Genomic DNA, 14,863 nt, shown 5'->3' on the forward strand with positions numbered 1-14,863 from the left:
AAGCCCTCGCACGAACTGAAGACCCAACACAGCCAAAAATAAAGAAATAAATAAAATAAAAAGTAGCTATAAAAGACCTTTAAAAAAAAAAAAAAAAAAAAAAAAGATACATGTTCCACAATGTTCACTGCAGCACTATTTACAAGAGCCAGCACATGGATGCAACCTAAATGTCCATCGACAGATAAATGGATAAAGAAGATGTGGCACATATATACAATGGAATATTACTCAGCCATAAAAAAGGAACAAAATTGAGTTATTTGTAGTGAAGTGGATGGACCTAGAATCTGTCATACAGAGTGAAGTGAGTCAGAAAGAGAAAAACAAACACTGTACGCTAATGCATATGTATGGCATTTTAAAAAGTGGTACTCATGAACCTAGTGGCAGGGCAGGCATAAAGACACAGACGTAGAGAATGTACTTGAGGGCACAAGGAGGGAAGGGGAAGCTGGGATGAAGTGAGAGAGTAGCACTGACATATATACACTACCAAATGTAAAATAGATAGCTAGTGGGAAGCAGCCACATAGCACAGGGAGATCAGCTCAGTGCTTTGTGACGACCTAGAGGGGTGGCATAGGGAGGGTGGGAGGGAGGCACAAGAGGGAGGGGATATGGGGATATATGTATACATATAGCTGATTCACTTTGTTGTACAGCAGAAACTAACACAACACTGTAAAGCATTTATACTCTAATAAAGATGTGAAAAGAAAAGAAGTATATAAAGATCATTACTCTATTCAGGAAATCAATTATGCAAGAAGATCTTCAGAATATCTTTAGATTTCATCTGATTAATTTTCAATGCTGATGAGATTATGGAAAATCCATAACTCTCACAAAATACTGGTAGTAGGATAAATTGATACAACTCTAAGAACAGACTTTAAGAGCCACAAAATTTTTTACTGTACTTACCTGAATAACTCTATAAGTTCACAACAGAAACAAAAGGAAAATTTATTTGCACAAAAATGTTCATTATTCTTTTCATTATAATGGAGATAAATGAAAAACAATCTAAATAATGAATTATAGTTTTGTAATCTCAATGGACTATTATAGAGTTATTAAAGTTATTATATTGACTACAGCAGTAGAAATACATGCTATTTTTAAAAAACTATATTTACACAGGGATTACAATTATGTAAAAACTATGTATTTACATATATACTAAAAACACAACTGGAGTTTATATTTTTGAATGATCTCTGATACTGAAATAAATGTTTTATAAAAAGTAGTTTTAATCAGATGAATATATTGCACAACAAGACATTCAATTATAAATTAAGATTTCAATAACATATTTCAAAATGTCAAATACCTTTGGGTAAACTTCAAATATGGTGTATAGTCTATTACAGCAGGAAAGTTGCCATCTAATCCTTCTCCCTTCAGGCAGAAGCTAAGACAATAGACAGTAAATATATTAATACATAAAAATTTAAATCAAAGTGTTATAAACAATCTCTTGTTAGAGACATCTGTTTCATCAAATTGCAGGTGAATTTTTTATTTGTAATTTAAATGTGACTTGTTATAAACACCTCATAAAGATATTCTACCTTCCATGTCAGTAGCAAAGGCTTGTATAAGTTAATAACACTGTTACATAAATATATCATGCAAAAGTAAAATTTACTGAGAAATCTGTTCAAACATTATTTATTTCATACTATCTTGGTCTTTATTAAATTCTTAAGACATCGCTAGAGAATATTCAAATCAAGCCTTGTTCACATTTACAAATTCTCAGGTGACACTTACTATCTCCTAAAAAGGTCTAATTAGAAAAAAATTCATGGGGTTTCCCTGGTGGCACAGTGGTTGAGAGCCCGCCTACCAATTGAGGGGACGTGGGTTTGAGCCCTGGTCTGGGAAGATCCCACATGCCATGGAGCAGCTGGGCCTGTGCGCCACAGCTGCTTAGCCTGTGCTCTGGAGCCCGCAAGCCACAACTACCGAGCCCGCGTGCTACAACTACTGAAGCCCGCGCGCCTAGAGCCCGTGCTCCGCAACAAGAGAAGCCACTGCAATGAGAAGCCCGCGCACCGCAACGAAGAATAGGCCCTGCTAGCCGCAACTCAAGAAAGCCCACAAGCAGCAACGAAGACCCAGTGCAGCCAAAAATAAATAAATAAAATAAATTAATTTAAAAAAAAAAAGAAAGAAAAAAATTCATATATTAACCACTACCTTCTGGTTTCTTTGGGAAATTTGCCTGTTGAAATACTTGTTCTAATATGTTAATATCAAGGGTGCAGTATGTATTTTTCCAGAATTAAGGAAAGAATCAAAGTGGCAACATTTTACCTGGGCTTTCCTTCATTTATAGAAACGTTACTAATGCATCTTTAAGACACTTGCTCTCTATACAGTATCAATGGGTTACAATAAGCCAAGAGTTTAGATTCTTATCCCATTTTTTTTTTTCCAACTAAAAAATAAATTAAGTTGTGAAGTATTTGGACAGAGCCAGCAACATGCCATGTAAAAAGTTAACACCCTTAGAGGGATCATAAAGACAACCTTCATAACTGCATCCATCATGTTCATCATAAAGAATTAAGCTAATTAACCCAATCCCACTTATCAAATTTTAAATAGAGGAAAGTTATACTTACAAAGTGAAAAGTATTTTGCAAAAGAAGTGATTTACTAGAAAAAGTTAACCTCAGTGAAACTGGGTAGCATTATTTTTTAGTTCAAAAAATGAACTAAAAATGAAAAGTAGATTTTCATTTAAGTTTTATACTTATTTGTTAACATTCTTGGATTTTTAAGTGATGTATTTCAATAAAAATATAATACTTCCTACATTCTCATGTTTGAGCTCTTATTCTAGACAAACCTTTTACTTTTAGTACAATGTAAAATCTTAGATCAATTAAAGAAATGCAAAAGGATGCTGCCATCAACCTAAAAAGAACTTACAATGTCCATTTTCAGTACTTGTAATCTTATTCTGAAATCAATTCATCTTGTTGATAATAAAAGCAAATATTAACAAAATTTTTAATATTCTAGATACAAAACAAGAAACATAACATACCTAAGATAGCCTGTCAATATCCTCTTTATCTCACCACATGAGACAATGAAAATCTTTCTGGGTTTGAATCTTCTTTTAGTGTATTTCTTTTTCATTTTAAAGCAGTAGTTGAAAAAGACTAAGAGATGAGATCCAAAACCCTCCTTCAGTGCTACCAGAGTGCATGACTTCTCTGCTTGGCAGGATGTGGTCCAAGCTTGCTTCCTTCCTTCCTTCCTTCCTTCCTTCCTTCCTTCCTTCCTTCTTTTCTTTCTTTCTTTCTTTTTTTCTTTTCTTTTCTTTCCTTCCTTCCTTCCTTCCTTCCTTCCTTCCTTCCTTCCTTCCTTCCTTTCTTTCTTTCTTTAATTTATTTATTCTATTTTTTTTGGCTGTGCTGGGTCCTTGGTTCGTGCGAGGGCTTTCTCCAGTTGCGGCAAGTGGGGGCCGCTCTTCATCGCGGTGCGGGGACCGCTCTTCATCGCGGTGCGCGGGCCTTTCACTATCGCGGCCCCTCCCGTCGTGGGGCACAGGCTCCAGAAGCGCAGGCTCAGCAGCCGTGGCTCACGGGCCCAGCCGCTCCGCGGCATGTGGGATCCTCCCAGACCAGGGCTCGAACCCGTGTCTCCTGCATTAGCAGGCAGATTCTCAACCACTGCGCCACCAGGGAAGCCCCTCCAAGCTTTCTTTTTACCCGAACTAGAGAGCAAGGTTGTCAGTTAATTCCCTAAGTTTGAGACAGCCTCTTTTTTGAGAGCAAACCTATTTAGAAAACTGATCTCATTTGAAAGGGAACAACATAAATCAAATCAATATCCAACTGTGTGCTTTACTTAGAAAACTGAAAGAAAAGAATCATAAGTAGAAACTATTATGAGGTAGAAAAATTTTAAGTCAATGCATGTAGTTAGATGAAATACCTGAAATCAATAGCATTGAGTCCAAGCAGCATGCCAGCAAGCATATTTGCTTCCTCACCCAAGACAATTGCTCCATCTTCATAAAATCTCCTAAAAAGAGAAATGGGTGAACACAGAAATATTAAAAACTGACTGAAGTTTCATCTACAGAAATCACTTAGAGCCCAAGCTAAAGTAGAAAGAACTAAATTTTATTTAATTTGTCACAACAAGAACATACTTGGATCACTCAAGTCTTGCAGATATGTAGGAAAAAAAGCTGCCACCGTAACAAAGAAAATCATTCTAAGTGCTTACACCTCTCTTAAAAAGAATCCCCAAAGTGACGCATTCAAGGGGTCTACAGTGTCTAGCATTTTTCTCTAAGAGTGAAGCAATATAAATGTAAACTGAAAGGTGGTAAATTCACAGTCATTTATACTGGTCTATTTTCAATACTATGTAGATTATTATTCTATACATAGAACAAACACAAACATACATTCTGTTTTTCTGTAATTCCAAAGGTTATTAACTAAATTAAGAACTAGGAAGGTGTGATTAATAGTAATTTATGCTAACCTTTAACACTACAATACTAATAGGGCAGGTGGGCTAGCAAGGTGGCTGCCTATGAAAAAAAAGTATTCATCATATCTTTGACAAAAAGTGAATATGAGTCTATCTGTGCTAATTCCTGGAAAGCTTTCTGTTTTGGTTCATGTTAATTTTTAAAATACTAAAGTTTTATTTTAAAATATTGAATATAAATATTTTGAAAAAAATATTATTTAATATGGGCTTAAGGTATTTTTCCACAAAAGAATGTAAGATCATTGAATTTACTTCTTTTTAAAAATAATAGTATGCAAAAACTGGTTTATGTTCAGTAACAGGGATAATTAAATTGTTATAACTATTTATATTACACACAGTGAACACCACTCTATAACACCCCACTAACTAAAAGGAAAGTTTCTTATTAAATGAAATTTGTCTTGCTCTTTTCCATATTCATGAGTTTATAAAGGCTGCATGTAAAGTTTATAATACTATCATCAATACTGAATAGTCCACAGTTTACCAAATACTTTTACAATCATACTATTTAATAATTGCAAAGCCCATGAAGTAAACGCTGAAGGAATTGTCATTCATTTCACATTCACCATCAAGAAGTGAGTCAGGTTAAAACAATTTGCCCAAGCTTATGTTGATAAACTCATCAAGGAGGAAAACCAATCCTTCTTACTTTAAGTTCTACATATTTTCTATTAAACCATAATACTTCTTTTAAAACAAAAATATTTAAAGAGAATTTAACCTCTGTTATGGACCTTAAGGAATTTTACATGAATAAAAAGTACAAAGAAAAATAAGAGACAACTATTTACCCTCTGACAGATGTAAGGCTGCCAACAAACATGGTGGGAAGACTAGCTTGGATTAGATGTTTTCTGTTTCCTTGGAAATATGGGAATTGTTTTTATTCATTTACATAAAAGGAGAAAAACTAGAAGTTCCAGCCTAACAAAGATTAGTAAAATAAATGGAAGTAATTTCTACATATTCAAAACTGAGGTGTTCCACAAAAAGGTAATCTAAGATACATAGATTTGTCGAAAAGATATTTAGACAAATCTATATATCTGAGATCTTGTCCCTACCCCAACGGCTAAATCGGCTGTTGACAGAATATTTTATCAACTCCTGGAAGAACTGTGATTCCAATGGTTCTAGACCACCACATTCTATGGGACACATGTGTTTTTTCTGGCTTTTGACACTGGCAATCACCCATTATTCCTAGTACTTCCCTATATAAGAAAAGGTCTACTTTTATTTGCCACCTTGAGCCCACCATGTTTTAAAGTACATTCTAGGAGTCAGATCAAAACTATTCTTGCTTGTTTCCTAATGTTAATATTATATTAGGAACTAATGAAAAATACATGAAACAAATAAAAACTAACTGGTTTTCAGAAAAATTTTTAAGCCTAAAGGTCATTTATATGTGTGTATATCATATTGATTTACTGAGGTTTTTTGGCTTTTGTTTTACTACTGATTTTTTTAAGCTAACCCATATAAGTGAAGTGCTTGCTATATGTGAAATCAATAATTCCACTCAAATAAAACCAAGCATGAAGCATAATGCTGCATAGACCTGATTTAATTTAACAGTCTTCACTGCAACAGAGGGGAAGGGAGGACAAATGGAAGAGGAAAAGGCTAGTTAAGAGAATTGTCCATTGTATGCTGAACTTTTCATTATTAGTCCTGGTTAAAAAAACAAAAAATTTGCAGTAAATGCACTTCTAAGTTTGAGATAACAAATTTTAAAAATAACAATATTTAAAAGAATACTGAATTGAAGTGATCTGAAAAAGATTATATTTCTATCATTTAATCAAAGACTTAATCAAAGACAACACACTCATTCATGTATATTAGAGAGGCAGAAGCTATTAGGAAAAATTAATTTTATATTCCCTTAATCAAACCAACATATCAATAATTTTGACTGAAAATCTGATTCCTGTTATCAATATTTTCAAAGACTTCTAAAGACTGTAAGCTTTCAACTTCTTCATTTTATCTCATAGAAAAACTGGAACATTAAAAAAGTTTGCTTATATAACCAAGATTATGTAACCAATGAGCCAAGAGCAAAGTCTAAGATGACTAATCCAATAATAGTAAGGTATATACTAAAAAAATTCCCTTTTTTTTGTTGAAAATATTTTTTGTTCTAAAGAAAATATTTTTATGAGCAGGATCTAACCAAAAGAGCATACTGACTTGCAAAAATGTATTATAAATATTGAAAGTACCAAGGTGAAAAATATATTAAAAACTTCTGTTTAAAGATTTATATAGTAGACTATATCTTTAAAGAAGTTTTGTATTTTAGAAGCAAAGGAAAACTGTGAGCAACTATTTGATATTACTGTGGTCTGGAAGAAAAGCTCCCACTTTCTGTTAGGTATACTCTTTCCAATTATTTGTATGTTGACTAGAAATATATTAGAAACTAGAAAAGTATTTAAAATAATACCATAATAAGAATAATACTCTTTTTATTAACACATATAATTTAATTTTAGTTGAAATATGTCTCTATAATGCCATCCTTAGTGTTCATTCTGAAAGACTATTTTAAGGCCTTTCAGGTACTTCAATAACAAATATCCTCTGGGTGGGATCCAAAGTGAACAACCAGAATAGATTATGTTGATACTGCACAATATCATGCTTCAAAATTTCCTTTTTTGAGTCATAAGTTATTCCACACGCTAAAAGTACAATATTAAAATATGAGAAAGCTTATCTTATAAACCAAAGAAATTTCTTTATCAACATCTTGTTCTCTTCCCCAGTTTAGTCCTTACATAAGAAACTTGAAGGCAGGAGATAAAGAAGATTCTCCCTCATGACATACAAAACAAATTACAGCATTATAAAGAAATGTTCTATTCTAAGTCAAACGGAATCAGAATGAAAAACTGGCCAAAAAATAAATCTCCAAAAGGTCTTGCTAAGAATGTGAGATTCTTTAATTATTTTTATCAATAAATACATAATATAGCAAGAACTGTGTTATACACTATAGATAAAATGGTGAATAAGGTAAACATGACCCCTCTTTATGGAGCTTATAGTCTAGGCGAGAGGACAGGCTGAAAAAAGATAATCAGAGATGGTAAGTAGTATAAAGTAAATAAATAAGTTGTTGAGGTAGAGAAAAATTAAAGGAGAACCCAACTTTGAAGAAAGTCATTAGGAAAGACATTCTCAAGTGTTTAGTCTGAGACCTTAGGCCCAGAGAAGTTTGATCACACAGGGCTCTGTAGGCCATATAACATTAACAATAATTGTAAACATTTACTGAGTGCCAGGCACACTTATAAGTGCTTTACATGAATTATCTTGTTTAAACTTTTCCACGAAATACTATGCCATGGAGGGAGTAAGTAATTTACCCAAGATTCCACAGCCAGAAAGTGGCAAATCCAGGGTCTGACTCCAGGGAATATATTTGCAGAGCCTGCTGGCTAAAGTAATGAGAAACCATTTCAATGTTTAAAGTGGGAATTGACAGGATCCCTTTTACTTTTAAGAAGACTGGCTGGAAGCTGGGTGGCTACTGGGAGGGGGCAAACTGGAATCTCAGTTGGGAGGCCAATAGGGGATTATAAGCAAGAGATGAGAGAGGTATGCATTACTCTTGCAGCCATGGCGATAAAGGTAAATGGGTAGATTCGAGATAGATTTTGGAGATAGGATCGAAAAGACTTGCTACTGGAATGACTGGAAAGAATGAAGGAGAGGGGCTTCCCTGGTGGCGCAGTGGTTAAGAATCCGCCTGCCAATGCAGGGGACACGGGTTCGAGCCCTGGTCCGGGAAGATCCCACATGCTGCGGAGCAACTAAGCCCGTGCGCCACAACGGCTGAGCCTGTGCTCTAGAGCCCGCGAGCCACAACTACTGAGCCCTTGTGCCACAACTACTGAAGCCTACGCGCCTAGAGCCTGTGCTCCGCAACAAGAGAAGCCACCGCAATGAGAAGCCCACGCACAGCAACGAAGAGTAGCCCCCGCTCGCCACATCTAGAGAAAGCCCGCGTGCAGCAACGAAGACCCAATGAAGCCAGAAATAAATAAATTTATATAAAAAAAATGAAGGAGAAAGAGGAATCAAATATGAATTTCAGATTCTGACTTCGTCAGCCATGTAAGTAGGGCAGCGAAACCATTTGCCAAGAAGTGGGTGAGCAGGACGGGGTGGGGCAGGGAATCAAGAAATCTGAACTATCTGGCTAGAGGTTTAAATGTGGTACCACCACCATACAGGTGATATTTAAAGTTCCAGGGAGATGGATGAAATTCTGAGAAGAGAAAGAAGGGCAGACAATAGAGGACTGAGCCCAGAGAATACTGACACTAAGAAGCCGTGAAGCGTAAAAGAAGCCTGAGAAAGAGCAATTATAGAGGGAGAAAGAAAAGCCAGGGAATGCTATATAAGTTAAAAGCAGAGAGCTTTTTCAAGAAAGAAGAAGTTTTCAACTATTTTATCTGTACAATGAAGTACAATGTGGACAGAGGAATGTCCATTACGTTTGGGTAGCTTGTGGATTATTGGTATTCTTTTAAAATTATCCTTGGTGGAGTGGTGAGAGGCAGAAGCTGGACGAGAATAAAAAGCGACTCTCAGGTAAGGAGATGAAAGTGCGTCAAGATTTTTGAGAAGTCTGGTCTTGAAGCAGAACATGGAAATGAGCAGCATGAGAGGGAAATACAGGTTCAAGGGAGAAGTTTTTGCTTTTAAGGTAGGAGATACCAGTATATGCTTCTACATGGGTGGGAAGGATCCAGCAATGGGAAAGAGACTGAGGATGAGGAAGGAGAGAGGTGATAACTAAAGGAAGAGGTGAATGGGGATAGGATCTAGAAGAAAGCAGCCTCTGACAGGAGAGACATTCCATCACAACAAGAATGATCGTCTTGATTGTTAATATGATTGTTGTCTTCAGTCTTGACTCCTTGGGCTTTTCATCGGCCGTGGCGAGCTCCAGAGCCCCCTCAGCTACCACTTCACAAATGAGGTCCCAGGTCCCACAGAACAAGCACATAAGCAAGCAGCAGGAGCAGCGGCAGAAGCTTTTCATTCCTTTTTATGGCTGAATAACATGCCACCGCATGGAATGTACATTTTGCTTATCCATTCATCAGTTGATGGATATTTGGGTTCTCTCGCCTTTTTGGCTAATTATGGATTATGCTGCTATGAACATTTGTGTCCATGTTTTTTTTGTGAACATATGGTTTTAATTCTCTTGGATATCTGTATCTATTTATCTAGGAGTCATGTGCTGGGACATATAGTAACTCTACGTTTAACCTTATGAGGAATTGCCAGGCTGTTTTGCAAAGCAGTTGCATCATTTTACTTTCCCACAATCGATGTATAACTGTTGCAATGTTTCCACATCCTTGCCAACACTTGTTATTATATGTTCTTTTGATCGTAGCCATCCTAGCAGGTGTGCAGTGGTATCTTGCAGTTTGGATTTGCATTTCCCTGATGGCTACTGATGTTACACATCTTCCATGTGTTTCTTGGTCATTTGTGTACCTTCTTTGGAAAAATGTCTATTCAGATTCTTTGCCCATTTTAAAATTTAAAAATATTTTATTACTGAGTTGTAAGAGTTCTTTATATATATTTCACAATCAAGCCTCTTACCAGATATAGGCTTTGCAAATATTTTCTCCAGTTCTGTGGATTGTTTTTTCACTTTCTTGAAGATATTCTTCAAAGCAATAAGCTTTACATTTTGATTCTGTCCAATTTATCTATTTTCCTTTTGCTGCTTGGGTGTTTAGTAACATGTCTAGGAAACTACTATCTAATCCCAGGTCATGCAGATTTACATCTATGTTCTCTTCTAAGAGCTTTACTTTTAGGTCTGAGCCATTTTGAGTTAACTTTATATGTGTTGTGTGGCAGCAGTCCATAAGCACCTTTTAATAACATTTATTGTTTTCATCTTAATAATGTAAAACTTTTAAACAGATTCAAATTCCTAAAGGCCTCCTTAGTTCTTGAAAGGTGTGGTAATTTATCACTACCCTATCTACTCTTCTATCCTTTAGAAAACTGTTCATCCACACCTTTTTTTCCCCCTTTGTGACAGCTCAGTAATTTTGAAGTTTTACTTTATACGTTACTCTTCTCTTACTACTATCATATCGAGAAGATTAACGTTTCTTTGAACACTACTTTTGTCATCATAAATGAAATATTGTGGTGCAACTGCAAAGTAATAAACAGGATTCCACACAGTAATTTTTTCTCTACTTTATCCTTTCCACAGTTGTTACTTCAAAATCTTAACCAGAATATTTTCGATCTTGTTTCAAATGTCACATTTGTATTCTTTGGCTTAACTTTTTAAATTATTTTTCAGGCTGCGGGCGAGGAGAAAGTAAAACTTTGAGCAAATTATTCAGTTTCTACCTTACTTCTCTATCTCTAGGTTTTCCCAGAAACCTACCAAAATAATTCCTTTTTTTTTTTTAGCTTGGATTCTCTTCTTGAGTCTGCCAACTTCCCACCTCTGGCTCTTTCCCAATAACACCCCAATCCCTAAACCGTGAAACTCTCTAAGGATTTTTTCAATTGCTCACCAAGATATACTCCACGGTAGCAAAAAGATCACATGAATTTCTCTAATACTTTGGAGCGATCGTCACGTACTTCAGAAGATTTATTGTAGTTGTGGGCCCCACAGTTCCTCTACCCAATCTTATCCTTGGATTTTCACTGATTAGTATTTTCAAGCTGCCTGTCTTAGCTCATGTAGCTCCTCCTGTACTGGGGTAAACACTTGTATCCCCATTTTAAAAGACCTCATTACTCTTTATCTGTGAAGAGTAGAACAAGAAGAAATCACTTGATTCAGATACTCTCAAGATTCCTAAAGGATTAGAGATCACTTCTCATTGTTCTACAAGCACTTATGTCAGGAAGCATCCAGACAAAAAGGTAAGAGATAACTATTCTTGCCAAAAGTACGCATGTTATTTTACAAACCTAATCTTCCAAATAAATATGTTTTCGCTAGGGGTTCACAATCAAATTTATTTATAATTAAGAAGTTTCTCTGGTTTGATTTCAGTTAAAAAAAAAAAGTAGTGTAAATAGTTAAAAAAAAAAAGACTGTCTTTTTGCAACTGCATTTTTTTAGTTAACTTTTAGGATGAGAGTTCTGAAGTAACTACTTACTTCATTTCTTGATAATTACAGAGCCATCATAGTCACATTTAAATACTGTGCGTGTATGTGTGTATATAAATATGATGTATTTCTGTGTGTGTATAAACATATACTAAGCCATGTTTCTATTTGAATATGTTTATATATTGTTACAAGAATGTTTTTACTTCATGAACTTTTTACAGCTGAATCACTTCCTTTTTTCAAAAAAACCCAGCTAATACCTAAAAACAAGGCAAAAAGGATTTCCCTTAAAAAATTTAAGCTACTCACTCTAAAAATTGTCTATTCAAGTACTATTTCTACCCCACCCAACTGTGTAAACTAAGAAACAAGACTAACAACTTAGAGAGATTTTTTTTTTTCTTAAATTTATTTATTTAATTTATTTATTTGTGGCTGCACTGGGTCTTCGTTGCTGCACACGGGCTTTCTCTAGTTGCGGCGAGCAGGGGCTACTCTTCATTGCGGTACACAGCCTTCTCATTGCAGTGGCTTCTCTTGTTGCAGAGCATGGGCTCTAGGCACATGGGCTTCAGTAGTTGTGGCACGTGGGCTCAGTAGTTGTGGCTCGTGGGCTCCAGAGAGCAGGCTCAGTAGTTGAGGCACACGGGCTTAGTTGCTCCACGGCATGTGGGATCTTCCCTGACCAGGGCTCGAACCCGTGTCCCCTGCATTGGCAGGCGGATTCTTTTTTTTTTTTTTTTTAATTTTATTTATTTATTTATTTATTTATTTTTGGCTGTGCTGGGTCTTCGGTTCGTGCGAGGGCTTTCTCTAGTTGCGGCAAGTGGGGGCCACTCTTCATCGCGGTGCGGGGACCGCTCTTCATCGCGGTGCGCGGGCCTTTCACTATCGCGGCCCCTCCCGTTGCGGGGCACAGGCTCCAGACGCGCAGGCTCAGCAGCTGTGGCTCATGGGCCCAGCTGCTCCGTGGCATGTGGGATCTTCCCAGACCAGGGCTCGAACCCGTGTCTCCTGCATTAGCAGGCGGATTCTTAACCACTGCGCCACCAGGGAAACCCTAGAGAGATTATTAATGCTTTAATTTCTATTTAGAAAAGACTATCTTGTTATTGTATAGGAGATAATTATGGTATAAACTTGGTTTTGATTTCATTAATTTAGGATTTTTAGGTTTGATCTATGCGATTCTGATACTACTTTTATTTTTGAAGCCTTATTATCTTCAATATTTAGTATCTTTCATAATTAAATGTATTTACTAGTGATGATAAATAAAACAAATGTTTGATTGCATAAGATTTATTTCAAATGTCTAAGAGTTTATCATCATCTCACTGTCTATCTTTAGAAATATCTCAAGAGTATCATATTGCTTTAAAAAAATTCAATACACATATATCAGATTTACTTTATGCAAATACTTCTTGGAGTTAAAAGTCTTTGTATCCTGGTCAAATTTATAATGATAATTTTTTCTTTGTATCTTCCAAATAAAAAATTTATTGTTTTATTACCTAAAAACATAGAGACACCTAAGTAAAGATATTGTAATCTGTATCAGCTAGTTAGCTAAAAGAATGTGTCATAATAAAGGCCCAGATTTTCTCAAAATCCAAAATGTCAAATATGGCATCAGGACATGAAATTAGGATTCCAGATACATGACTTCTGTATGTATATTCCTAATTTTCTGTCAAAACTGGTTTACAGTCACTCTCTTCTTTAAGGAATATGATTAACGAGGTAGAAATAAGTATGGTAATTCAGAAGTGTCTAAGGCAGTGCTGTCTGATAGAACTTTCTGCTATGAAGCACTGTTCTATATCTGTGCTGTCCAATTTGGTTGCCATTAACCACACAAGGCCAGTGAACACCTAAAATGTGATAAAGCAACTGAAGAACTGAATCAGTAATTTTACTTTTTTTTAAAATAAATTTATTTATTTTACTTATTTATTTTTGGCTGTGCTGGGTCTTCGTTACTGTGCGCGGGCTTTCTCTAGTTGCGGCGAGCAGGGGCTACTCTTCATTGCAGTGCACGGGCTTCTCACTGAGGTGGCTTCTCTTGTTGCAGAGCATGAGCTCTAGGTGCGCGGGCTTCAGAAGTTGTGGCACGTGGGCTCTAGAGCGCAGGCTCAGTAGTTGTGGCCCACAGGCTTCACTGTTCCGCGGCATGTGGGATCTTCCTGGACCAGGGCTCAAACTTGTGTCCCCTGCACTGGCAGGTGGATTCTTAACCACTGCGTCACCAGGGAAGCCCAGTAATTTTACTTAATTTCAATTTTAATTTACACAGTGGCATGTGGTTAGTGGCGACTGTATTGAATAGTACATATCTAGGATATTGAAAATATTGAATATTTTCATTTACAAATACTATTGAAATGGAAAAAAAGTGGTTTCTTTAACAAAAGCTATAAATATAGATTAGCAGACCACAGCTGAGTAGGAATGACTGTTGTCCTAATATGAACCTTTTCTCGACCATCATAAAAAATTATTAAAGTCCTGTTTTGCACAATGTACCATCTTACAACCCAAGAAGAACATTGGTACAGACTGCCCTAAAAAGACAATTGAACAATCATTAATTATATTATATAAGAATTAAAGAAGTGAGTGATTCATTTATAGTCTTTAAAAGCAATGAAATAAATATCGTGGTGTGGAAAGAGAAAGAATGCCATAGGAATTTCACAGATTTTTCTTCAAATTAGTTAGAAAAAAGTCTGTGGAGAGAATGAAACTTCACGTGTTGAAAAAGTAAGAATCAGAAATTGTTCAGAAAAAAGATATTCCAGGCATAATGTGAGTCCTGAAAAGATAAACCAAGGTAGATGTATGTTTAGTTGAGAAATTGCATTTTCCTGAGAAGACAGTGGATTTATCTGAGAAGTACAAAAAGGAGGAAATAAAATAGGCGAGGACTTTAAAAACAAATGTGTCTTCATCTATTCTTACTTCTAAGTCTTCAGGTAAATCTTTTAAATATATATTGAAAATTAAAAGGACTTTTAAACCTGGTTGTTTTGAAGTCTCTCAGAGCTGTAGAGATGTATTCAGATAAATGTTTTTCCATGAGTGCTACTCTGATCCAGGCTCTACCCTAAAAGGAAGAAGAAAGAATCAAACATGAAAAAAAAAATTAGAAGTTAAAATATATTTTGCCTGCTAT

General features: G+C 35.8%; 1 protein-coding gene across 6 annotated transcripts in view; it reads right to left on the minus strand.

Annotated features, from left to right (window-relative positions):
- The window catches only part of RUNDC3B (RUN domain containing 3B), a 157,255-nt gene that overhangs the window by 67,595 nt on the left and 74,797 nt on the right, over window positions 1–14,863 (minus strand). For all 6 annotated transcript variants that reach the window (XM_007170300.2, XM_007170303.2, XM_007170301.3 and 3 more), the window contains 3 exons: window positions 14,709–14,794; window positions 3,964–4,053; window positions 1,340–1,420 (listed from right to left, as the gene is read on the minus strand). In XM_007170300.2, the coding sequence (XP_007170362.1) occupies window positions 1,340–1,420; window positions 3,964–4,053; window positions 14,709–14,794 (257 nt within the window). The remainder of the gene's footprint in view (window positions 1–1,339; window positions 1,421–3,963; window positions 4,054–14,708; window positions 14,795–14,863) is intronic.

This window comes from Balaenoptera acutorostrata, chromosome 7, assembly GCF_949987535.1.
Source record: "Balaenoptera acutorostrata chromosome 7, mBalAcu1.1, whole genome shotgun sequence".
Classification (NCBI taxonomy): domain Eukaryota; kingdom Metazoa; phylum Chordata; class Mammalia; order Artiodactyla; family Balaenopteridae; genus Balaenoptera; species Balaenoptera acutorostrata.